We start from the raw sequence: 26,683 nt of genomic DNA, 5'->3' as shown, positions 1-26,683 counted from the left end.
TTCGGAGTACCGGATGAGATCGGGGACATGACGAGGAGTCTCGAAATGGTCGAGACGTAAGAATCGATATATTGGACGACTATATTCGGACATCGGAAAGGTTCCGAGTGATTCGGGTATTTATCGGAGTACCGGAGAGTTACGGGAATTCGCCGGGGAGTATATGGGCCTTATTGGGCTATACAGGAATAGAAGAGAGAGGCCAAAAGGAAGGAGGCACCCCCCTCTGGTCCGAGTTGGACAAGGGATGCAGCCCCTTTTTTCCTTTTTCCTCTCCCCCTCTTTCCTTCTCTCCTACTCCAACAAGGGAAGGAGGAGTCCTACTCCCGGTGGGAGTAGGACCCCCCCCCTTGGCGCGCCCTCCTCCTAGGCCGGCCGCCTCCCCCTTGCTCCTTTATATACGGGGGCAGGAGGGCACCCCATAGACACAACAATTGATTCCTTGGAACTCTTACTCGTGTGCGGTGCCCCCCTCCACCATAATCCACCTCGATAATATCGTAGCGGTGCTTAGGCGAAGCCCTGCGTCGGTGGAACATCATCATCATCACCACGCCGTCGTGCTGATGGAACTCTCCCTCAAAGCTTGGTTGGATCGGAGTTCGAGGGACGTCATCGAGTTGAACGTGTGCAGAACTCGGAGGTGCCGTGCGTTCAGTACTTGATCGGTCGGATCGTGAAGACATACGACTACATCAACCGCGTTGTGCTAACGCTTCCACTTTCGGTTTACGAGGGTACGTGGACACACTCTCCCCTCTCGTTGCTATGCATCACCATGATCTTGCGTGTGCGTAGGAATTTTTTTGAAATTACTACGTTCCCCATCAGTGGCATCCGAGCTTGGTTTTATGCGTAGATGTTATATGCACGAGTAGAACATAAGTGAGTTGTGGGCGATACCAGTCATACTGCTTACCAGCATGTCATACTTTGGTTCGGCGGTATTGTTGGATGAAGCGGCCCAGACCGACATTACGCGTACGCTTACGCGAGACTGGTTCTACCGACGTGCTTTGCACATAGGTGGCTGGCGGGTGTCAGTTTCTCCAACTTTAGTTGAACCGAGTGTGGCTACGCCCGGTCCTTGAGAAGGTTAAAACAACACTAACTTGACGAACTATCATTGTGGTTTTGATGCGTAGGTAAGAACGGTTCTTGCTCAGCCCATAAGAGCCACGTAAACTTGCAACAACAAAGTAGAAGACATCTAACTTGTTTTTGCAGGGTATGTTGTGATGTGATATGGTCAAGGCATGATGCTATATTTTATTGTATGAGATGATCATGTTTTGTAACCGAGTTATCGGCAACTGGCAGGAGCCATATGGTTGTCGCTTTATTGTATGCAATGGAATCGCCCTGTAATTGCTTTACTTTATCACTAAGCGGTAGCGATAGTCATAGAAGCAATAGTTGGCGAGACGACAACGATGCTACGATGGAGATCAAGGTGTCGTGCCGGTAAAGATGGTGATCATGACGGTGCTTCGGAGATGGAGATCACAAGCACAAGATGATGATGGCCATATCATATCACTTATATTGATTGCATGTGATGTTTATCTTTTATGCATCTTATCTTGCTTTGATTGACGGTAGCATTATAAGATGATCTCTCACTAAATTTCAAGATAAAAGTGTTCTCCCTGAGTATGCATCGTTGCCAAAGTTCGTCGTGCCCAGACACCACGTGATGATCGGGTGTGATAAGCTCTATATCCATCTACAACGGGTGCAAGCCAGTTTTGCACACGCAGAATACTCAGGTTAAACTTGACGAGCCTAGCATATGCAGATATGACCTCGGAACACTGAGACCGAAAGGTCGAGCGTGGGTCATATAGTAGATATGATCAACATAGTGATGTTCACCATTGAAAACTACTCCATTTCACGTGATGATCGGTTATGGTTTATTTGATTTGGATCACGTGATCACTTAGATGACTAGAGAGATGTCTATCTAAGTGGGAGTTCTTAAGTAATATGATTAATTGAACTTCAATTTATCATGAACTTAGTCCTGGTAGTATTTTGCAAATTATGTTGTAGATCAATAGCTCGCGATGTTGCTTTCATATGTTTATTTTGATATGTTCCTAGAGAAAATTGTGTTGAAAGATGTTAGTAGCAATGATGCGGATTGGATCCGTGATCTGAGGATTTCCTCATTGTTGCATAGAAGAATTATGTCCTTGATGCACCACTAGGTAACAGACATATTGCAGGAGCAGATGTAGACGTTATGAACGTTTGGCTAGCTCAATATGATGACTACTTGATAGTTTAGTGCACCATGCTTAATGGCTTAGAATCGGGACTTCAAAGACGTTTTGAACGTCATGGGCCATATGAGATGTTCCTGGAGTTGAAGTTAATATTTCAAGCAAATACCCGAGTTGGGAGATATGAAGTCTCCAACAAGTTCTATAGCTGAAAGATGGAGGAGAATTGCTCAACTAGTGAGCATGTGCTCAGATTGTCTGGGTACTACAATCGCTTGAATCAAGTGGGAGTTAATCTTCCAGATAAGATAGTGATTGACAGAGTTCTCTAGTCACCATCACCAAGTTAGTAGAACTTCATGATGAACTATAGTATGCAAAGGATGACGAAAACGATTCCCGAGCTCTTCGTGATGTTGAAATCGACAAAGGTAGAAATCAAGAAAGAGCATCAAGTGTTGATGATTGTCAAGACCACTAGTTTAAAGAAAAGGGCAAAGGGAAAGAAAGGGAACTTCAAGTAGAATGACAAGCAAGTTGTCACTCCCGCGAAGAAGCCCAAAGCTGGACCAAAGCCTGAAACCGAGTGCTTACACTGGAAAGGAAATGGTCACTGGAAGCGGAAATGCCCTGAATATTTGGTGGATAAGAAGGATGGCAAAGTGAACAAGGGTATATTCGATATACAGGTTATTGATGTGTACCTTACTAGTATTTATAGTAGCCCCTGAGTATTTGATACTTGTTCGGTTGCTAAATATTAGTAACTCGAAACAGGAGTTACAGAATAAACATATACTAGTTGAGGGTGAAGTGACGATGTATGTTGGAAGTGGTTCCAAGATTGATATATTCATCATCGCACACTCCCTATACTTTCGGGATTAGTGTTAAACCTAAATAAATGTTATTTGACGTTTGCGTTGAGCATGAATATGATTTGACCATGTTTATTGCAATACGGTTATTCATTTAAAGTAAGAGAATAATTGTTGTTCTGTTTACATGAATAAAACCTTCAATGGTCATACACCCAATGAAAATAGTTTGTTGGATCTCGGTCGTAGTGATACACATATTCATAATATTGATGCCAAATGATGCAAAGTTGATAATGATAGTGCAACTTATTTGTGGCACTGTTGTTTGGGTCATATCGGTGTAAAGCGCATGAAGAAACTCCATGCTGATGGGTTTCGGAATCACTTGATTATGAATCATTTGATGCTTGCGAACCGTGCCTTTTGGGCAAGATGACTAAAACTCCGTTCTTCGGAACAATGGAACGAGCTACTAATTTGTTGGAAATAATACATACCGATGTATGTAGACCAATGAGTATTAAGGCTCGTGGCGGGTATCGTTATTTTCTGACCTTCACAGATGATTTGAGCAGATATGGGTATATCTACTTGATGAAACATAAGTCTCAAATAGTTGGAAGGTTCAAAGAATTTTAGAGTGAAGTGGAAAATCACCGTAACAAGAAAATAAAGTTTCTGCGGTCTGATCGCAGAGATGAATATTTGAGTTACGAGTTTGGCCTTCAGTTAAAACAATGTGGAATAGTTTCACAGCTCATGCCACATGGAACACCACAACATAATGGTGTGTTCGAACATTGTAACCGCACTTTATTGGATATGGTGCGATCTATGATGTATCTTACCGATTTACCACTATTATTTTGGGGTTATGCATTAGAGACAGCTGCATTCACTTTAAATAGGGCACCATCAAAATCCGTTGAGACGACGCCTTATGAACTGTGGTTTGGCAAGAAACCAAAGGTGTCGTTTCTTAAAGTTAGGGGCTGCGATGCTTATGTGAAAAAGTTTCAACCTGATAAGCTCAAACCCAAATCGGAGAAGTGCGTCTTCATAGAATACCCAAAGGAAACTGTTGGGTACACCTTCTATCATAGATCCGAAGGCAAGATATTCGTTGCTAAGACGGATCCTTTCTAGAGAAGGAGTTTCTCTCGAAAGAAGTGAGTGGGAGGAAAGTAGAGCTTGATAAGGTAATTGTACCTTCTCCCAAATTGGAAAATAGTTCATCACTGAAATCAGTTCCAGTGATTCCTACACCAATTAGTGAGGAAGCTAATGATGATGATCATGAAACTTCAGATCAAGTTACTACAGAACCTCGTAGGTCATCCAGAGTACGGTCCGCACCAAAGTGGTACAGTAATCCTGTTCTGAAAGTCATGTTACTAGACCATGATAAACCTATGAACTATGAGGAAGCGATGATGAGCCCAGATTCTGCGAAATGGCTGGAGGCCATGAAATCTGAGATGGGATCCATGTATGAGAACAAAGTGTGGACTTTGATTGACTTGCCCGATGATTGGCAAGCCATAGAAAATAAATGGACCTTCAAGAGGAAGAAGAACGCTGATAGTAGTGTTACTATCTACAAAGCTAGACTTGTCGAAAAAGGTTTTTTACAAAGTTCAAGGTGTTGACTACAATGAGATTTTCTCAACTGTAGCGATTCTTAAGTCTGTCCGAATCATGTTAGCAATTGCCACATTTTATGAAATCTGGCAAATAGATGTCAAAATTGCATTCCTTAATGGTTTTTTTAAAGAAGAGATGTATATGATGCAACCAGAAGGTTTTGTCAATCCTAAAGGTGCTAACAAAATGTGCAAGCTCCAGTGATCCATCTATGGACTGGTGCAAGCATCTCAGTACGCTTTGATAAGTTGATCAAAGCATATAGTTTTATACAGACTTGTAGTGAAGCCTGTATTTACAATAAAGTGAGTGAGAGCACTACAGCCTTTCTGATAAGTATATGTGAGTGACATATTGTTGATCAAAAATGATGTAGAATTTTTTTGGAAAGCATAAAGAAGTGTTTGAAAGGAGTTCTTTAAAAGAAAGACCTCAGTAAAACTACTTACATATTGAGCATCAAGATCTATTGAGATAGATCAAGACACTTGATAAGATTTTCAATGAGTACATACCTTGACAAGATTTTGAAGTAGTTCAAAATAGAACAGTCAAAGAAAGAGTTCTTGCTTGTGTTGCAAAGGTGTGAAATTGAGTAAGACTCAAATCCCGACCACAGCAGAAAACAGAAAGAGAATGAAAGTCATTCCCTATGCCTCAGTCATAGGTTCTATAAAAGTATGCCATGATATGGACCAAACCTATTGTATACTCTGCGCTGGTTTGGCAAGGGAGTACAATAGTGATCAAGGAGTAGATCACTGGACATTGGTCAAAATTATCCTTAGTGGAATAAGGATATGTTTCTCGATTATGGAGGTGACAAGAGGTTCGTCGTAAAGGGTTATGTCGATGCAAGATTTGACACTGATCCAGATGACTCTAAGTCTCAATCTGGATACATATTGAAAGTGGGAGCAATTAGCTAGAGTAGCTCCGTACAGAGCATTGTAGACATAGAATATTTTTGCAAAATACATACGACTCTGAATGTGACAGACCCATTGACTAAACTTCTCTCACGAGCAAAGCATGATCACACCTTAGTACTCTTTGGGTGTTAATCACATATCGATGTGAACTAGATTATTGACTCTAGTAAACCCTTTGGCGTTGGTCACATGACGATGTGAACTATAGGTGTTAATCACATGTAGATGTGAATATTAGTGTTAAATCACATGGTGATGTGAACTAGATTATTGACTCTAGTGCAAGTGGGAGACTGAAGGAAATATGCCCTAGAGGCAATAATAAAGTTATTATTTATTTCCTTATTTCATGTTAAATGTTTATTATTCATGCTAGAATTGTATTAACTGGAAACATAATACATGTGTGAATACATAGACAAACATAGTGTCACTAGTATGCCTATACTTGACTAGCTCGTTAATCAAAGATGGTTAAGTTTCCTAACCATAGACATGAGTTGTCATTTGATTAATGGGATCATATCATTAGGAGAATGATGTGATTGACTTGACCCATTCCGTTAGCTTAGCACTTGATCGTTTAGTATGTTGCTATTGCTTTCTTCATGACTTATACATGTTCCTATGACTATGAGATTATGCAACTCTCGTTTACCAGAGGAACACTTTGTGTGCTACCAAACGTCACAATGTAACTGGGTGATTATAAAGGTGCTCTACAGGTGTCTCCCAAGGTACTTGTTGGGTTGGCATATTTCGAGATTAGGATTTGTCACTCCGATTGTCGGAGAGGTATCTCTGGGCCCACTCGGTAATGCACATCACTATAAGCCTTGCAAGCATTGTAACTAATGAGTTAGTTGCAGAATGATGTATTATGGAACGAGTAAAGATACTTGCCGGTAACGAGATTGAACTAGGTATTGACATACCGACGATCGAATCTCGGGCAAGTAACATACCGATGACGAAGGGAACAACGTATGTTGTTATGCGGTTTGACCGATAAAGATCTTCATAGAATATGTGGGAGCCAATATGAGCATCCAGGTTCCGCTATTGGTTATTGACCGGAGACGTGTCTCGGTCATGTCTACATAGTTCTCGAACCCGTAGGGTCCGCACGCTTAAAGTTTGATGATGGTTATATTATGAGTTTATGTGTTTTGATGTACCGAAGGTAGTTCAGAGTCCCAGATGAGATCGGGGACATGACGAGGAGTCTCGAAATGGTCGAGATGTAAAAATTGATATATTGGACGACTATATTCGGAGTGATTCGGGTATTTATTGGAGTACCGGAGAGTTACGGGAATTCGTCGGGGAGTATGTGGGCCTTATTGGGCCATACGGGAATAGAAGAGAGAGGCCAAAAGGAAGGAGGCGCACGCCCCCCCTCTGGTCCGAATTGGACAAGGCGTGCATCCCCTTTTTTCCTTTTTCCTCTCCCCCTCTTTCCTTCTCTCCTACTCCAACAAGGGAAGGAGGAGTCCTACTCCCGGTGGGAGTAGGACTTCCCCCTTGGCGCGCCCTCCTCCTAGGCCGGCCGCCTCCCCCCTTGCTCCTTTATATACGGGGGCAGGGGCCACCCCATAGACACAACAATTGATCCCTTGGATCTCTTAGCTGTGTGCGGTGCCCCCCTCCACCATAATCCACCTCGATAATATCGTAGTGGTGCTTAGGTGAAGCCCTGCGTCGGTAGAACATCATCATCGTCACCACACCGTCGTGCTGATGGAACTCTCCCTCAAAGCTCAGCTGGATCGGAGTTCGAGGGACGTCATCGAGTTGAACGTGTGCAGAACTCGGAGGTGCCGTGCGTTCGGTACTTGATCGGTCGGATCGTGAAGACGTACGACTACATCAACCGCGTTGTGCTAACGCTTCCGCTTTCGGTCTACGAGGATACGTGGACACACTCTCCCCTCTCGTTGTTATGCATCACCATGATCTTGCATGTGCGTAGGAATTTTTTTGAAATTACTACGTTCCCCATCAGTGGGTTGCAGCGAGCTGCACATCCTATCGGTGATGTAAAGTCGCTTAATGAATAATGAACATGAAATTGTGTGCACATATAAGCTCTGATGTATTGTTAGTACCGCTCTTATTCCTGTGAGTCAACATCTAGGAGTATTAATAGATGAATGGTTATTTGTGACCTTTTGGTACGATGAACTGAACCTTGAATCCTCGATCCTTTTGGTGTATCACATGTTGCATTGCCTATATGGTAAAACACAACTGGTATGTAATAGAATTCGATGCTCCGAACCTTTTCATCTTTGTGAACCATACTGGGCTTGATATGGTTGGGGAAAAATGGGGTTCGATAAGCCACACTCTATCAAATATTACTATCACTGCATTGTATTCCCTCAAAAAAAGTCACTACATTGTAAATATGTTAGTGTGATGCGATCCTGCTTTGCTTTGCTTTTGGTATAATGCCCTGAACCTGTGCACTTCTCCCTTTCATCATGTGAATCTGTTGAGTATGAAGCGCTTCTCCCTTTCATCATCCAAATCTATTGAATATGAGGTGTGCCCAGCGACGGCTCCACCAGCGTCTTCGGCAGCCATTCTTGGAAGTAAAGGTAATTCAACACCTGCTTTCCTCTCTCGTTCACTGTTGACTTTTTCCTCACTTAGTTCTCACACTACAGGCTCAGATCCAAGAGGCATGGACGCCATGGACATCTTAGGCATGGATGCCATGGACATTGGTGTGATTTATGACGAGGGATCTCCAGGTTCAACATCGTCAAGGACAAGAACACCTGAACCCAGAGTAATCTTCCAAACACATGCTCTTACTTTCTATGAACTGGCATATCCGATTCAAACCCTCATCTGACTACCTAGATGTTCTTTTGTGAAACAACTATTTTGACCTCACTATGAACCTACAGGAAGATGACTATGCGATAGTAATCCCCTATTCCCACATATTTGGGCTTATGTTGGAAGCTTTAAAATTGCCCCCTACAATTTACCATCACAAGATACGTCCGGGTGGCAAGGCTCGTGTGACAGTCACTTTCAATTCTTCCTTAGAGCAGCTTGATGGTTTGCTTGTTCCTACCTCAATATCTGGTATGGTTTCACATACCTATGAAGATGCAGAAGACAGTGCCGCTATAGAAGCTATTAGATATATGGAAAACACGTGTGGGAATGAAATTAGATACTACCACTACACCCATGTCATAACGCTTCAAAATCAAGTTAGGCATTTGGTCACGTGGTTGTTGGAAGGAAATGAGACTATCAAGAAACTACGCAAAGGCTGGTACTATGCTGTTAGGTATATGAGCTCATATTCTGACCAGATACAGAACTCAACAACTGCTCGGCACCTAAGAGGGCAAGCTAATACCAAGGGGATTATGAAATCAACGCTGGCAGGCAATTGAAGAACTGACACAGAGGTTACATTATATTGGAGTGAAGTCAGAGGAGCGGCTGATGACTATTAGAGATAGCTTCTGATAACCTTCAAAAAAACATGTCCCAATCAGCAGGCTTGAGTGCTTAGTAGGCAACATGCTTTTGGTTCTTATTAGTCAAGTTTAGTAGTGGAACAATTGTCTTTTGGAGGTCTCCAAGTGCTTTTAGATTTGTACTATGCAAGAATCATGTAGCGATGACGTTCTGCTCCAAAGAATGAACCTACAATGGCAGCTTCCTTTATGTAAGTATTTGTGTAAACAAGTGTGAGGCAAGCAGCTGTCTGTACTCTTATCAGGTGGCTTCTCATCTTCTCCTGTGAAATGTTATGTTTATGTTCGTGTCTTATGAGGTGGATTCTCATCTTCTGCACACAAACGCCCTTTGCTTCTAATTGATCGTTATTGTTCTTTACTTTTTATCATATTTGTTGGTATATAGTGTGGAGGATATACCTTTGCTTGGATATGCATTCCTCTGGGTGTATCACCTTATCTCCTCTACGATGCTTTGTGCTTGAGTACAACCGCGTATAGATTCTCTTTGGAATTTCGTTTCTGTTAAATTGTATGAACTATCCATACGGTTGCCTTGGCCTTTATTAATAGTTTCATTCATGCAACAATCTTCTGGCATGTCTCTTTTTTCAATTTCTTGTATGAATTGGCGCCTATGAAGTAGGCCGCCAAGGCAATTGGATTATGTGATTTGCTCTTCTTTGCTGTGTTCCTGCTCTTACTAACTCCTATCATGTCTTTTGTGGTATTATAAAGCACTGAATTTACTGCTACCTTATCATCTAATGTCGAATTGAACTCCATCATCTTTTGCTTCTATCACGGTTGAATGTTTCTTCTCTGCTTTTTTGATATACTATATAAGCCTGTACGTTAAACCCTAAATTCCTAATGACTTAGTATTACATGCTTCCCCAAAACGTTCGGACCGACACCCTCGCGCCAAGACGCGCTCCCGATCTAGTAGACTACATACGGAGCAAGATGAGTGAATCTACACATTAAAATATGTCTATATACATCCATATGTAGTTCATATTGAAATATCTAAATAAACTTATATTATTTTTAATGTAAAAAGGCTTATATTTAGAAATGGATGAAGTAATTAGTCTTCTTTTCTCCCTTCATTTGTGGTAGGAGGATACTTGTCCGTTATGGTGTCCGTCGCAAATGGGTCACGGCCCCGCAGCCTGGGGAGGTGGGTACAGTATCATCTCGGCCTGCAGATGGCCTGTCGACCGACCCATCCCCGACGCCTATCCTACAAAACCCTAGCCTCTCCCTCCTCTCCGCCTCCTAAAACCGCCTCCTCTCATCTCACGGAAACAAACAGGGGAAAACCATCCAGAGAGCTTCACCCAGCGCGCGATGGGGAAGAAGGAGCGGTCAGTGAATGTGTCGGGCAAGCCCCGTCACTCTCTCGACGTCAACCGCCCCAATGACAAGAAGGGTGCTGGCGGTGGCTCAAGATGTACAAACTAAGGCCCATGAGGGACCGCGGTGGGAAGATTGTCAAGCACGACCTCCAGTCCAAGGAGCTCCCCAACACCCGCATTGAGCCTGACCGCCGGTGGTTCCGTGAGCAAATCCCCCTACCTCTCTGTTTGTTTTTCTAGTTGCGCACTTGATCGATGCCCTTAAGATACGAGGGCAGGCAATTACGTTGCTGTTGATTTGGATCAAGTAGGGATATGTACACTTTTAGGAGCAGTCGGGAGCTTGATAGATGTACGAGGAGAGCAGAGAAGATGTTATGCTTTCATTTTTGCATCCAGTTAGTAGTGTAGCAATTACCATGCCTAAAGCTCTTTTGCTGATTAGAGTCTGTCTGAGTACTGATTGGCTCAAGCAATTGCTAAGACACAGTACATATAGTGAACTTGGTGGGTGATACATCCGATTTTTACCCCCTATTTTTACATTTTTGACAATAATTACCCCGTTTAGCGAGATTTCATCCGTTTTACCCAATTTAGCAAAAGTGTTGCCACAGTTTACCCAGTTTAATATTTTATAAGCATTCTGACACGCTGGTCCAATTGTGTTACCATGTTTGATATTTTTGGAGTTGATGGTATTCTCCTATTATTTATAAATCAGATCATTCTCCTATTATTTGCAACAGATCATGGAAATACACTACTATCAAAATTTATTAATATAGACTACAGATTGCTCCGGGTTCACATGTTGAAAACAGGTTGAATGATGCTTCCCATTTATAGATAGCACCAGGACCTTATAATACAGCTGAATAACATCACATGTATAGATAGCTTCACTAGTTCACAACTGCAGAAGCTTCAGAATACACCAAACAGTAGCAGTGGCACATACACCTTGTCAGTCTTCACCTTTCTTAGCTCCTACACCTTGCAAAGCTCTCCATCTAGGATGCTAACATCATCTTGTCCTCCATCACTTCCAGGAGCTGTCACAAACCACAAAAATCATCCTCCATCTATGCGCCTTACAACCACTGAAGGAGATCTAGGTTACTCTAAAATATATTCTGATAAAGGTTTATCAAACTGAAGAAGTAAAAGAATTCCAATATTCAAAATGTTGAAAAACACTTTAAATCAATGTACCTCAATTACAGAAGGGTGATATATATATAGACATGATCTTCTAATAAGCATCTTAATTTTGTCCGAATTAAACGCCTAACCAGCAAATGCATGAGTCAGGAAAATTTTAGAATACACAAATTGCTGTAATAGAGATGGTCAAAATCATGTGGAATGGGGTATGACTGAGAGGGCTTGTTTGTTCACCAACCTCGCTGATTTGTTGGACCAGACGTCGCCATAGAACCGCCATCAACTGAGCACAGACTAATAGGGTCCCTGCTATGTCGCCAAAGTAGGAAGAAGAACTAAGCACAACCTGATGCGGTCACATACATGATTAGTTTTTAAGTATATCAAATTCAGAGGACTACGCCGACGTCAGCGAACTTGACGGGACCATCGGATTCCACGAGGTCATTTCTTGCCATGATGTTGTGGCCATACATCCCGGCCCGAGGAGGTATGAAAGCGCATGGCCAGGACCTCAGCACCCGCCACCGTCGTCGTCATCATCGCCACTGCTTGACAATCCTGAGCAACGATTGGGGGCGAGCAACGCAAGCGAGAACCGAGTAGAGGCGAGCATGGCGCTCGCCGCTCGGCCGACTCGCACGTTGTGCGTTGGACGCGATGCGAGTGATCACCATCAGGCTGTCCTGGTCGGTAGAAGCTACGAGGACTGGTTCGGCAGGGAGAAAAATAGGCAATAAAAAACCATTGATGTGGCATGCCAGCTGGACCAGACAATTGAAACTTGTCGGTCAGAACACAAAATCTCGCTAAACAGGGTAAATTCTGGCAGAACTTTTGCTAAATGGGGTAAAACGGACAAAATCTCGCTAAATAGGGTAATTAGTGTCAAAAATGTCAGAATAGAGGGTAAAAACCAGAATTTACTCTTAAATTAAACTTTGTTATGATGTATGCTGGATTGAATTTGTTATACTGTCACAGGATGTGCAGTGCAGATGATTGACGATTAAATTATTATACGAATTTATTCCATTATAAGCCTGGTGGTGTAACAGTGAATGTTGATTGTATTATTCTTCCTCTTGGTTATCACAGGAAATACAGAGTTATCAATCAGGTAGAACTTCAATATTTTAGGCAAGAACTCCAGGCACGGCTTACAAATAACTACAGTGTGTTACTGAAATCTAAACATCTGCCACTATCACTTCTGCAGGATCATCAGAAGGTAAACACTTATGTATACTTCTATCATCCTGATCATTGATTTTGCACGTGCAGCTCATGGAGTATTAGTGTATGTGACTGACACTATTTTGCTGAAACTAGTGTTTAACTTAATTACTTATACTCCTGGGTTCAATTTTATTTTTGGTTAAATAGCTTGGAACCTTCCACATTATTGTGAAGTATCCTATTGTAATATGATTTTTCTACTCACATATGTTTGCTCGTGTTGATTTTACAGCAAGCTCGTGCACATATTCTTGACATTGAGCCTTTTGAGCATGCCTTTGGACCAAAGGGCAACCGTAAACGACCAAAACTATCCAGTCTTGATTATGAATCTCTAATAAAGAAATCTGATGATTCTCAAGGTACGAGTCAGAGCAATTAGCTTTAAGATTGGTCTCCAGTTCTGGAGCTAGAGCCGAATATGTCATTCATCTTTGCATGCATATTACAAAGAAATCTGGCCTACTGGTTGTTCATCTGCTACTGTATATGACAAGTAATAAGTGTGTTAGTCTTAAGAATTTCCATAATTTTCTAAAGTAATATTTAATTGCATGATGTTGCATGTATTATTTGTCAAGGATAGCTGTGTATCTTGGTAAACTTTTATTTTGTGCTTTTTAGATGCGTTTGAGGAAAAACATGCTTCATCAAAGTTGCCAAAGGATGAAGAGGAAGATGGCTTAAGGGATCTAGTCAGGCATAATATGTTTGAGACAGGACAAAGCAAAAGAAATTGGGGTGAAATTTATAAAGTTCTTGACTCTTCAGATTTTGTTGTGCAAGTGAGTGTTACACAATGTGGTGACCCCATCAGAGTTACTCTGTACTATGTAATCGATAGAATTTCTATGCATGTAGATATTGTTTTAAATTAGTATTTTATATATTGATTGCTTAAATTGTTATTTCTTCCACTGGTGTTGAATGCCAGGGATCCAATGGGCACGAGACGCTACCATCTGGAGAAATATCTGAAGGAGAATGCCAAGCACAAACACCTGTTATTCTTACTAAATAAGGTATCATTTTAAGTTGTGCTCTTAGTGCAAATGTTGATTGTTTATATGTTGCAATGCATTACAACACAATGATGATTGGGCACATTTCATTTGTTGTTCAGTGTGATCTAATACCTGATTGGGCAACAAAAGGGTGGTTGCGTACTCTATCGAGGGATTATCCCACCCTAGCATTCCATGCAAGCATCAACAAGTCATTTGGAAAAATAAATGAAAAAAGCTGGACGTTTTGGCGTTGGGTTCATTGACCCAAATACCATTAATGAAAAAATATGGGAACGTCATGGAAAAGAAATAGAGGAAAACTTGCTAAAGTTTTTGGTGGATCAAAATACCGAACCGGAAATACTATTTCCTCACATCTACGGGTGAGTGGTAATATATAGCTTGTAATACAAATTCTATTTATGCTCACTAGATGCTAGTAAGTGTAGTTGATGAGTTATATATGTACATGCCCGCTTAATTATACAAACGTGTGCGCATGCATGCAGTTGTCACTGGATCTTGCTAGTCATTGAACTTGACGAGGGAAAAGTTACATCGCTGGACACAATAAAGGAAACAAAAGAAATATACTACTTGAACGTTATTGGGATGCTCGACACGTAATTTCAATCAATATCGCACTATATGCTGGCCTCGATCTTTAGTTCATTTCCTTATATCAGCTAATTTATCACTTCTTCATTCATTTTCTTTGCCGGCGGGCAGGGCTTATGCAAAATTCAAGGAAAAGGTGAAAGGCCCTTGGAAAGAAAAGCTGTCATTTGTGAAACTCGGGGTAATAATTAATTAAGCACTACTACTAGCTAGCTACATCTGCGCATCTCTCTTGAATTCTACTTTGATCACAATACCATTATGATGCTTGATTAATTATTATCTGATTAATTCTATTCTCGTAAAGTGCATGAGGCAAGCGCAGGGGACTAATTTATGTGGCTACGTAGTTTGCGAGAACATTCGCATGAAGACGTCCGAAAGGAAGCTAACGGACAAAAACTTTCAGGTACGTTTGCCAGAACACAATTCACAAATATTTTTTTCACGATCTAATATATATACACACAACTAATATATCCATATTCATCTCCTTTTTTTAATAAAGTTGCTCCAGATGCGGGATCAGCTCCTAGAAGATGACTGCATGAAAGCACTTCAAGCGGAAATAGCAGAATTTTTCCTCGAGCAGGTCATAGATCCCAATGGAGAATACTATTACCCGCTGTAATGCCTGCATTGTAATGGTCTGCAAATTGTAGGAGAAATTTTATGTACCAAGTTGCATGTGAATGCATGCATGGTCGAATTCGATGATGTGATATATATATATATATTATGCATAACGTGTACAATACGTAGTACCGTAAAATATGTTTGGAATGAAAAATAATTAAACCATAATTCATAAACAAAAAATTAAATGGGAAACTAATAACCTTTTAGTCCCAGTTGGTGTTACCACACCAACTGGGACTAAAGTTCCCCCAGCCCACGGCGCGGCCTCGTGCCTCGTAGTTGGCCTTTAGTGCCGGTTTGTGCTGAACCGGGACTAAATGGGGGCCTTTAGTCGCGACACTTTAGTGCCGGTTCTGGAACCGGCACTAAAGGCCCTTACGAACCGAGATTATAGCCCGATTCTGCACTAGTGTCTCTTTATGCGGACGATGCGGCTGTGTTCATGGCTCCGATCTAGAAAAAGATGTTGATAATCTTGCGAGTATTTTGCGACGCTATGGGGAGGTCACGGACCTTTGCACCAACTTTTTTTTGATAGAAAACTGTAAGGGAACCCCCTACAGTATAATTGGTGCAACAAACCCAAATTGCAAGTACTATGCCTAGAACCTGGCCGGGTGGGTGGGAAGGCATCAGCCCCTTCCCACCACTAGGCTACGCCTTAGTGTGCCCTTTTACACCAACTTCCACAAGATTTCAATGGTTCCCACTCGTTGCAATCATCTTGACTTTGATCATATAACCCAAAGTTTCCCAACAACTACGACTTCCTTCCCTTTGCAGTACTTGGGACTTCATCTCTTAGTTTGGCAACTGAAGTTGTTGGATCTACATTTTTTTATGGACAAGGTTGCAAGCAAGTTGACAACTTATGAGGGCCAAACATCAACACCATTCGACACATGGCTCTTATCAAGTTTGTGATCACTTCCCAAGTGGTCTATTTCATCACATCGTTGGTCATCCCGCCAAGCACCCTTCTTAATGTAAACAAACTCGTGAGAGCTTTCCTATGGTCCGGCTCGGACAAGATGACAGAAAAAAATGCAAGGTGAATTGAGAGATTGTTTGCCGACCACTTGACTATGGGGGCTTGGGGTTCTCAACACTAACAAGTTTGCGCATGATCTTTGTTTGCGGTGGCCTTGGTATGAATGGAAGGAGCCTACATAGATGTGGGTGGGGGATAGGAAATCCGTGCGATGAGGAGGACCTCAATTTTGTCTATGCATCCACACCATCTATGGTGGTAATGGCGCAGAGACCCCTTTTGGGGATTCACCTTGGCTCCTTTGGTGCAAGCCTACAGACATTGCCATGATCATCCACAAAGCTTCCCCACGAAAAGAATTGGAAGTGCGGGAGGCCTCAAGCACAATGTGTGGATTCTCAAGATGAAACCCTCCACCACCGTTTCCATTGAGCATATCACACAAATTTTCATCCTTTGGATGCTCTTGCATGAGGTGCATCTAGACAAGCTCTCTAAGGATGACATTATGTGGAAACATACGGTTAGTGGGCACTATGCGGTGGCCTCCCCCTATGAGGCGCAATTCCTAGGGATGGTGCACTCACCCATGGACCAAATGGTTTGGAAGGCTTGGGCTCCCTCCAAAAGTCAAGTTCTTTGTTTGGTTGGTACTTCAAGATAAAATTTGACCGCCCATAGATTAGCCAAGTGTGGGTGTGCAAATTGTGTTATTTACCTACTTTGCATGTCGCTACACTCTAAGGCCTTGGTTCTTGGTCCTCAAAAAAATTCACATCTTTGGGCTGGTCATCTTCATGGACAGGTCGAGGCTTGGTGGGCAAGTACCTGCGCCGACGGCATGCCAAATCGACAAGCAAGGTGTTTCCAGACTGCTGTCTCAAATCAGGTGTGAAGTGTCCTTTTAGGTTTTGGCTGGTAGACTAGAGGAATGAAAATACTCTTTCATTTCATGCATGACACTCTAAGTCCCAACTGCGCTAGCTTAGTGGTTTGATTCAACAACAGAACGAACAATCCTCCCTCACCATGCTTATCTTGTGGACAATTTGAATGAACGAAACACAAGGGTTTTTAGGCTTAAAAGCGCTCCACCAACAATCTTGCTTACCATTATCTTGACCGAACCCAACCTTTGGGTCATCGTCGGAGTAAAAAATTGGGGTGAATAATTTTGCGAGAGTAATAATGTGTTCTTTGTACTTGTAACAAACCCAATTATCTATTATTTACCTCAATTAAAAATCAGTTTTTTAGATACAGAAAAAAATCAGCTGCTCCCCCGTTCTTAAATATAAGCCCATTTTTAAGATTTCAACATCTAGGAACAAGAAACCAAGGGGAAACCGAGCGTTCTCAGAGCTCAGTGTCTGCTGGTCGTCGGATCGTTTCTCTGATGCGATCTGGGCCATCCGATCTCGCGCCCGGATGACCTCGGCCGTTGGATATTTACCTGATTGACGTGAGCCATTCGATATTTCTTGCTATGAGCAGTGCCACTCTCGCCCATGCCACCGCCTGTAGTTCCCGTGCCCCGCCAAGGGCATTTTCGTCATTTCGCACACAGTTATATAAAATAGGAGCATGCCCGTGGAGAGAACCCTAGACCCGCGCCCGCACTCGCTCCTCCTCCACCCCTCCCGTGACCACACACCGCCGCCATCTCCTTCATCCATCGGCCAACGCCTTCGCCTACTCCTCCTCCACTCCCACTCCCGACAACGCGCAATACCCCGAGGACCTCCCCTTGACCTGCCTCTTCCTCCCATCCAGCCAGATTCACGGAACAAGGCCTCTTTTGCTTGCTCGCGACCCTCAGCTGTGGCTAGGGGTTTGGGTTGGGCATCGCCTTCGTCGCCGGTGGACTCCGGCGGCTCCTCTCCATCTCCTCCCTCGCCCCCATGTGCGGTTCCGCTTCCCGCTGGCCATGGCGCGTGCTTGGCCTCCCAGCACCATGAACTGTCCCAGGCCTCGCCGCATCTCTGGCTCTAGCGAGGCGTTCCTGGGCGACCAGGCACACTTCTCTCTCCCTCCCATCCCTCTCCCAATTCTAGCTACCACACGAGCTCACCTTAGCTTCCTCTTCATCCACTCCTCCATGATGCTCGATAGAGGGAGCACGGGTGGCTTCAATGGGAGGAGCACCAGGCCAACCCCTAGCGGTTGGCGCCACCAGATGGCGGCGGCCACTTTCTTCTCCAGGCCGCACCACGCCACAGGTGGAGGCATTCCTCTTGCTCTTCCTCGTGGTGGCATGGCAGCACCGCCGTCAATGTCGAGCATGGGTAGGAGAACGATGCAACCGTCCACAGGTTGGTCTCTCTTTGTAGCTATAGATTTGCTATTCGCTGGTCAACCTCGCTGGTAGTGCTACACGAGTGCTATAAACGTTCAGTAGTATGTGTATTAGCAGATTTGCTATTGGCTTGATCGAACTTTGGTTGTATAATAAGCCTCGTGTTAATGTGTACAAGTGTTAGCCAATGTTGTTTCTTTTCCTTTAGAATGAAAACATACTAAAGAATCCAGTTTATTCCTACCGAATTACTTTTGACCTATGATAGAAAAACATGTGTGTTATTGACCTTTCAGATATTACACTGAAAGTGGCTTCCCATGCCCACACCTGAGGAACCCATCTGACAACTTCCTGAGGACAATCAACAAAGATATTGACGAGGTAGTACCTGTTTTTCCTTGTCATTTTGTTGTATGATACTCTGAACAAGAAGTGCATCATCTTTACTTTGGCTATGTGATCCCATATGCATGCATGAAACTGTAGAAAGTTCCAAATCTATGAGAAAAACGGCAGCTGAAGCAATAGAGATTCTGACATATGCTTACCAGTCCCCCGCTTATTCAGAGAAAGCAATGGACCAGATAGCTGAGATGAAAGGGATAGTAAGTTGCTTACAAGCCCCATTTGTTTCTTGAGAGTAAAGATTGTATTGTTTTGGCTGTACCAAAATGTTTGTTTACAAAGAAGGTGAAGGAAATATGCCCTAGAGGCAATAATAAAGTTATTAATTATTTCCTTATTTCATGATAAATGATTATTATTCATGCTAGAATTGTATTAACCGAAATCTTAGTACATGTGTGAATACATAGACAAAACATATTGTCCCTAGTATGCCTCTAGTAGACTAGCTCGTTAATCAAAGATGGTTATGTTTCCTAACAATAGACATTTGTTGTCATTTGATGAACGGGATCACATCATTATGAGAATGATGTGATGGACATGACCCATCTGTTAGCTTAGCATTATGATCATTACAGTTTCATTGCTGCTGCTCTCTTCATGACTTATACATGTTCCTCAGATTATGAGATTATGCAACTCGCGAATACCGGAGGACCACTTTGTGTGCTACCAAACGTCTCAACGTAATTGGGTGATTATAAAGGTGCTCTACAGGTGTCTCCGAAGATGTTTGTTGGGTTGGCATAGATCGAGATTAAGATTTGTCAGTCCGTGTTTCGGAGAGGTATCTCTGGGCCCTCTCGGTAATACTCATCACTATAAGCCTTGCAAGCATTGTAACTAATGAGTTAGTTACAGTATGAAGTATTACAAAACGAGTAAAGAGACTTGCCGGTGACGAGATTGAACTAGGTATGATGATACTAACATACCGATGACAAAGGGAACACCGTATGTTGTTATGCGGTTTGACCGATAAAGATCTTCGTAGAATATGTAGGAACCAATATGAGCATCCAGGTTTCGCTCTTGGTTATTGACCGGAGATGTGTCTCGGTCATGTCTACATAGTTCTCGAACCCGTAGGGTCCGCACACTTAACGTTCGATGACAATTGGTATTATGAGTTTATGTGATTTGATGTACCGAAGGTTGTTCAGAGTCCCGGATGAGATCATGAACATGACGAGGAGTCTCAAAATGGTTGAGACATAAAGATTAATATATTGGACCATGTCATTCAGACACCGGAAGTGTTTTGGATAGTTTCGGATAAAACTGGAGTGCCGGAGGGTTACTGGAACCCCCCGAGAAGTAATGGGCCTTAGTGGGCCTTTAGGGGAGAGAGAGGGCTGCACCAGGAGGTGGCGCCCACCCTCCCAAGGGGAGTCCGAATAGGACAAGGGGAGGGGGGCGCGTCCCCTCTTTCCCTCTCCCTCTCCCTCTCCTTCCTTCTCCTCCTAGTTGGACTAGGAAAGGGGGAACCTACTCCTACTAGGAGTAGGATCCCCCCACTTGGGCGCGCCCCTTGTGGCTGGCCGGCACCCTCCTCTCCTCCTTTATATACGGGGGAGGGGGGCACCCCAAAGGGACACAAGTTGATCTTTAGTCATGTGCGGTGCCCCCCTCCACAGTTTTCCACCTCGGTCATATCATCGTAGTGCTTAGGCGAAGCCCTGCGCCGGGAACTTCATCATCACCATCACACCATCGTGCTGATAGAACTCTCCCTTGGCCTTAGCTGGATCTAGAGTTCGAGGGACGTCACCGAGATGAACGTGTATAGATCACAGGGGTGCCGTGCATTCCGTACTTGATTGGTTGGATCGCGAAGACGTTCGACTACATCAACTGCGTTACTTAACGCTTCCGCTTTAGGTCTACGAGGATACATGGACACACTCTCCCCTCTTGTTGCTATGCATCAACTAGATAGATCTTGCGTGTCAGCATCCTGGACTTGGGGGTATCCGGTCCTGCCTGCCTGCGGCCCACCACGTGGCTTCATCGATGGCCTGGTACGACCCAGCCTCAACACCAACACAGCAAGACCCTCACGAGGCAGACAACACCAAGACCCCCGAAGGAAGAGGCCTCCTCAGGAGGGCTCCTGAGGGGCGGAGAGTTCTATGCAGTTATCTCATGAGGCTCAGCTAACGTGAGCCATGACAACCAAGGCCAGGCGGGCGCAGAGCGCAGGTTTCCTCTTTGGTGCAAGGGAGGCAAGCCACAGGCTCGGAGTCCCGAGGAATCATCCAAAGGTTTCCATTCTGGTGCAACAAGACCAAGACCGCCAGGATGGCAGGATGGAGGTCATTAACGAGCCCACCGCAGCGTCACGACCAGAGGCTTTTCGCACGTGAAGACTACTTTTGTCAGGATAGACTGTACTGCTTGTCCCCTTTCAAATCCCACCATTGTGGAATCCCTTCCCGGTCATATTTGGGAATAGGACCAAGGCCACTATATATAGGACTTAGCCACCACCATAGAGAGGGACCGAACCCAGAACAAGTAGAGCACCACACCAGCTCAAGAACACCTCACCTCCTGAGGCTTGTCCATCCTTTGTACTAGTTCATCCATAGCCCGTCGAGGCAATCCACCACACCACACTGGATTAGGGTATTACACCACAATGGTGGCCCGAACCAGTATAAATCTCTCTGTCTTTGTGTCTTTGTGAGCTCGACGCGCTAGGCTAGGGAGGATCGCGAGTAGGCAGGTTGAGCAGGTTGAGATCTCCGCACGCACCCCAGAGTTCGAACCTCTCAAGGGTTGCTGGATCCCTAAATTCGACATTTGGCGCGCCAGGTAGGGGTGCGTCGGATTCTCTCTCCCATCATTTGATCCACCTTCGCTCCGACACCTCCATGGTAGACGCATGCAGGGCTCGCGCCGAGCGTTGGGTTGCGGTCGCCGCCCGTGTCGCTCAAACGGCTCCGGCGGGTGACGGCTGTGCCCGTCGTGCTCCTTCTCCGGTGGCCAACGCCATCACGGGCCCTGCCGGCCACGAGTAGCAAGCTTCATCGCTGCACCCGTCGGTGTGCCGTGACGGCTGCATCGCTACTCCGCCACTGACCCTAGCAGCTTCATCCTCCCACGCGCGCCGCGGCCAGGTGGACGCACATGCCGCTCTGCTCACGGCACGGGAGCTTCCTCGCTGCCGTCCGATGGGTGATCTCTACAAGGAGTGGCTCGAGCGGATCGCCGAGCTCATCAGCGTCGCGCACGGGAGACCCCGCCGAGTTCCTATAGCTCTACGAGCTGAGCATCGAGGTGGCCAACGGCGATGAGAAGATCATGGAAAACTGGTTCCCGATGGCCCTCAAGGATGGCGCGTGTTCTTGGCTCCTGAACCTGACCGAGGGGTCGGTTTCTTCCTGGTAGGAGATGCGCAGTCGCTTCATTGCCAACTTCCAGGGCACCCGCGACCGTCCGCCGTCCGTGGGCGACCTGTGCCGCGTCAAACAGCAACCTGGAGAGACCCTGCATAAGTATATCCAGGGCTTCAACAATGTCCGCCTCAAGATTCCCAAGGTGTCTGATGAGGCCATCATCTCCGCGTTCACCGATGGCGTCCGTGATGTCAAGATGAAGGAGGAGCTCGCCATCCACGAGGACCTCTGCACCGCTCTGGAGATGTTCAACATGGCGAACAAGTGTGCGAGGTCTGAGGAGGGACGCCTCTCCCTCCTCGAGCTCCCTGATGCTGACCCAGAAGACAAGAAGACCAAGGCCAAGGATACAAAGCGCAAGGGGCCAGCAGTGCTGGCGGTAGAGCCAGAGACCAAGCGCGGCTGCGACCACCCCGAGTCATCCAAGGGCAAGCGGCCATTCTGCGCAACATCTACAGCCACAACACCAGCGACTGCCAGGAGCTTAGGGCTCTCCGCGACGGGCGCCTCGGTTGAAGCCCCGAGTGCAATGATCAGGGCTACGATCACGGAGGTGGCCGAGGCGGAGGTTGCTGGGATGGACGCGACCACCATCAGGAGTGGCGCGACCAGCCTCGTGAGGACCGCTGGCAGGACCAGCCTCGTGAGGGCAACTGGAAGGAGTAGCCTCGTGAGGACCGCCCTCGGGGCAACACAGCTTTGCCTCCTCTGCCTCCACCGCTAAGAAGGAACGAAGATCACCACCAGGATGAGGGGGCTAGGGGCTTCCAGGAGCCTCGGGCCATTGCCTGCATCTTGGGCGGCTCGCAGGCCCCGGCTTCCCACTGTGTCTTCAAGAAGTTTGCACGCGAGGTGAATGCAGCGCTCCCCAAGCTTGAAGCAACTCGCCCTCTCAAGTGGTCAAAGTGCGCCATCACCTTCGACTCCTCAGACCGGCTCAAGTGCGCGACCACCGTTGGCGCGCCCCATGCTTTGCTCCCCCGTTATCAGCAACATGACTGTCACCAAGACCCTCATCGATGGCGGAGCAGGGCTCAATGTTCTCTTCATTCGGACGTTTGACAGACTCCAGGTGCCATACTACCAGCTGCACCCCACCAAGACATTCTCAGGAGTGACCGACGGATCAACACACCCGATCGGGCAAGTCCGCCTCCCTGTCACCTTCGGCGAGCGCAACAACTACCGCACTGAGCTCATCGATTTCGACGTCGCCGACATTCGTCTTCCCTACAACGCCATCCTAGGGTACCCAACACTGGCCAAGTTCATGGCAGCCACACACCAAGGCTACAACGTCCTCAAGATGCCAGGAAGCGGCGGCATCATCATGGTCACCTGCCAAGAGAAGGATGCAGTGTGCTTCCTCAAGCGCGCTTTCCAGGCTGCAGCAGTTGAGAACCCAGAAGACGGAGACGGTGCCCTCCCTCCTGAGGTCACCCCCAAGACGAAGAAGCTGCAGCTAGGCCAGGGGTCTCATGAGGGAGCATCACTCGAGGATGCGGCGCTGAGTCTCGCGTCTCCGGACACGGCGCCTTCACCCATCGCATAGGGAGGCGCGCTCGGTGCTCCTCTCAGGCTGGGCTCGGGGGATTTCCTTTAGAGGGCCTCAGATCTAGCTGATGTCGCGAGAATGGCGCTCGGGCACCATGTGGAGGCGCTCTTCAGAGCACACTTCCCAGGAGAAGGCAACAGGCGTGAGGCACCAGGCGTTCAGGAGTTCATTAGCGAGGCAATCGAGGACATTTAGGAAGGAAGGGTTCTGCAAGGCGTTCGTTGCCTGCCACATGGCGCAGCTCACTGCCCTGGTGAGGGTAAGCAGTTCCTCGTCTGCATCGACATCCCCGGGATCAACAGGGCCGCGTCTCGGCAGCTCATGTGGCCGTCTCGTGTCGGCCGATGCGAGGGTCTGCCTCACAACTACGTCCGCATGCCTTTCGGCCTGGCGGGCGCGGCTGAGGCGTTCCAGCGCTGCATGAGGGACGCTCGGACGGCCTGCAAAGCCAGGCACCAGGTGCTCCTCGCGGAGATGGAGGAGCACCTTCAGGAGCCTTCCGGTCCCTCTGAGCCTCCCGAGGCTCGGCACCGGAGCAGCTCACGAGGAATGGCTTTTGCGGCGCATGTTTTTTGGCTACTTCAACAACTCTTCAGCAACGGTACCAGGTGACATCTCCCTAGTTCGTTCAGTTTGGAGGCGCCCCGTGGGCTGCGCTATCCCCAGGCCGTGTGGATCCGTCCCTATGGCGTGTATCGTTTTGCATTCACCAGGAATATCTAATTGTTTCTGTGAATTTGTCTATGGCTGTCACCTCGTGACCACCACCTCACGACCCTCATGCATTCTGGCTAATGCCATTCCCACATCACTGCACGACACACACATCGGCACGACGCTTGTGCTCGGGTCCGTCCGCAACGCCGATAAACCCGAGGATCAAGCTCTGGTTCGCGGCCCGCCTCACGTACACCACCTCGCAGGGTCCTCGGTGCCTCCGTCTCACGCCCCTGGGGCTCTCGGCCTCCTTTGTCATCTAACCTGCATGTTCACCCAGCTATGGGACAAAGGTCGGCCCGGACAACCACCGTCTGGCCTCACGAGTCGCTTGCACGTTAAAGGGGGGCCTCCTGAGCATCGCGTCTCGGGAGCTCCTACTGGCTCTCCAGCCCTCACCCCCTGGCCTTGACCATGGCATCGCGACCTGGCATACCAGCGGCGGCTGAGGATGCTTGAGGGCCGGGTCCCAAGGACATAGAGCACTTTGGCAAGCGAGGCAGGAGGGTGGCCAAGACAGGCTGCGCCTGATGGTACCACAGGTGCGACAGCAAGCATCACCTCCTCGATGGACTCAGACATCAAAAAAGATAAGTCTCGGCTCGCTACGGCACCATTTTCGCTCCACATGCCTCGCCCCGCAGTTCCACTTGGGAGGTTCAACTCCCCTTTTCAATTTTCTATACAGCTACTTGCACGCCAAAGGGGACCTCGTGAGCATCGCGTCTCATGAGCTCTTACTGGACTTTGGGCCGTTCACCTCCTAGCCTTGACCACGACATCACGACTTGGCATACTAGCGACGGCCGAAGCCTGCCTGGGGACTGGGTCCTGCCGACGTAGAGCACCACACTGTCTAGAGAAAAGAAAAGGGAGGAACCTAGCCGAACTGGAATACGCGCATCCATTGCAAGATCAAAAGAAGCAACATTGATATTAAATACATTCCGATCCTTACAAGCCCCATGGGGGCTGATCTCCATTCCACGCAGGGAGGCAACTACTAGGTCCTACGACGTCATCGACGGTGCCGGGCGGCAGCGGCAGCAGCACTCTGGCCTCGACGGGAGCTCGGCGACACGTAGCTGTCGTCGCTCGACTCTAGAGAATCACTGGGCTCAGGAGAGTCATCGGATTCCCAGGAGTCATCGCTGCTGCTGGACGAAGCGCTGAAGGGGGCAGCGGCATATCCAGCACCCATTACGGCGTCCCTCGAGCTATCTCCTCCGGGGTAGCACTCCAGCCACTCACCCCGCTCGTTGAAGACCTTGAAGAACAGGGTGGACACACCGTCATACTCGAAGTGGATCGCCAGGGCTCCCTCCGCGCGGCAAGCCCGGGTGATCTCGTCCCATCCTTGCGTCATGAAGACGTCTCCAGGTGGCACCACCTCGACTTCAGCCCCGATTGCCAAGTTGCGGCACCCTGCATGCTGCAGCCACAGCTCCACCTGTCCCCTCGGAGGTAACTCGCGGGCGAAGAACCGCGGGAGTCGGATCCAGGTATCGAGAGGCATCTCCACCCACACCACGAACTCGCGCGAGCTACCCTCGGCGTGGGTCCGTGGTGCGGCCGGCAGGGCAATGGCGGCTGTCGGTGTCAAAACCGGCGGATCTCGGGTAGGGGGTCCCGAACTGTGCGTCTAGGCGGATGGTAACAGGAGACAAGGGACACGATGTTTTACCCAGGTTCGGGCCCTCTTGATGGAGGTAAAACCCTACGTCCTGCTTGATTAATATTGATGATATGGGTAGTACAAGAGTGGATCTACCACGAGATCAAGGAGGCTAAACCCTAAAGCTAGCCTATGGTATGATTGTTGTAATGTATGTTGTGTCCTACGGACTAAAGCCCTCCGGTTTATATAGACACCGGAGAAGGCTAGGGTTACACAGAGTCGGTTACAATGGTAGGAGATCTACATATCCGTATCGCCAAGCTTGCCTTCCATGCCAAGGAAAGTCCCATCCGGACACGGGACGGAGTCTTCAATCTTATATCTTCGTAATCTTGGAGTCCGGCGGACAATGATAGTCCGGCTGTCCGGACACCCCCTAGTCCAGGACTCCCTCAGTAGCCCCTGAACCAGGCTTCAATGACAATAAGTCCGGCGCGCATAATGTTCGGCATTGCAAGGCGGGTTCCTTCTTTGAATAATCCAGAGA

The 26,683-nt window shown here is 46.6% G+C and overlaps 1 protein-coding gene across 1 annotated transcript; it reads left to right on the top strand.

Annotated features, from left to right (window-relative positions):
• Positions 1-14,279: 14,279 nt before the first annotated feature.
• LOC119305268 lies at positions 14,280-15,188 on the top strand. Its single transcript, XM_037581840.1, has 4 exons — positions 14,280-14,513; positions 14,620-14,689; positions 14,816-14,917; positions 15,017-15,188. Exons 1-4 carry the CDS (start codon positions 14,503-14,505, stop codon positions 15,137-15,139), a joined length of 306 nt encoding a protein of 101 aa, XP_037437737.1. The 5' UTR covers positions 14,280-14,502; the 3' UTR covers positions 15,140-15,188.
• Positions 15,189-26,683: the final 11,495 nt, after the last annotated feature.

The sequence above is a fragment of the Triticum dicoccoides genome, chromosome 5B (genome assembly GCF_002162155.2).
Source record: "Triticum dicoccoides isolate Atlit2015 ecotype Zavitan chromosome 5B, WEW_v2.0, whole genome shotgun sequence".
Lineage (NCBI taxonomy): Eukaryota > Viridiplantae > Streptophyta > Magnoliopsida > Poales > Poaceae > Triticum > Triticum dicoccoides.
This window is presented reverse-complemented; position numbering and strand designations above follow the sequence as displayed.

What these genes read in the sequence shown, in the direction of transcription:
- LOC119305268 (XM_037581840.1), top strand. An exon ending in TGTCATTTGTGAAACTCGGG is followed by an intron (nt 14,690 to 14,815) that starts GTAATAATTAAT and finishes ATTCTCGTAAAG; the next exon opens with TGCATGAGGCAAGCGCAGGG. An exon ending in TAACGGACAAAAACTTTCAG is followed by an intron (nt 14,918 to 15,016) that starts GTACGTTTGCCA and finishes TTTTTAATAAAG; the next exon opens with TTGCTCCAGATGCGGGATCA.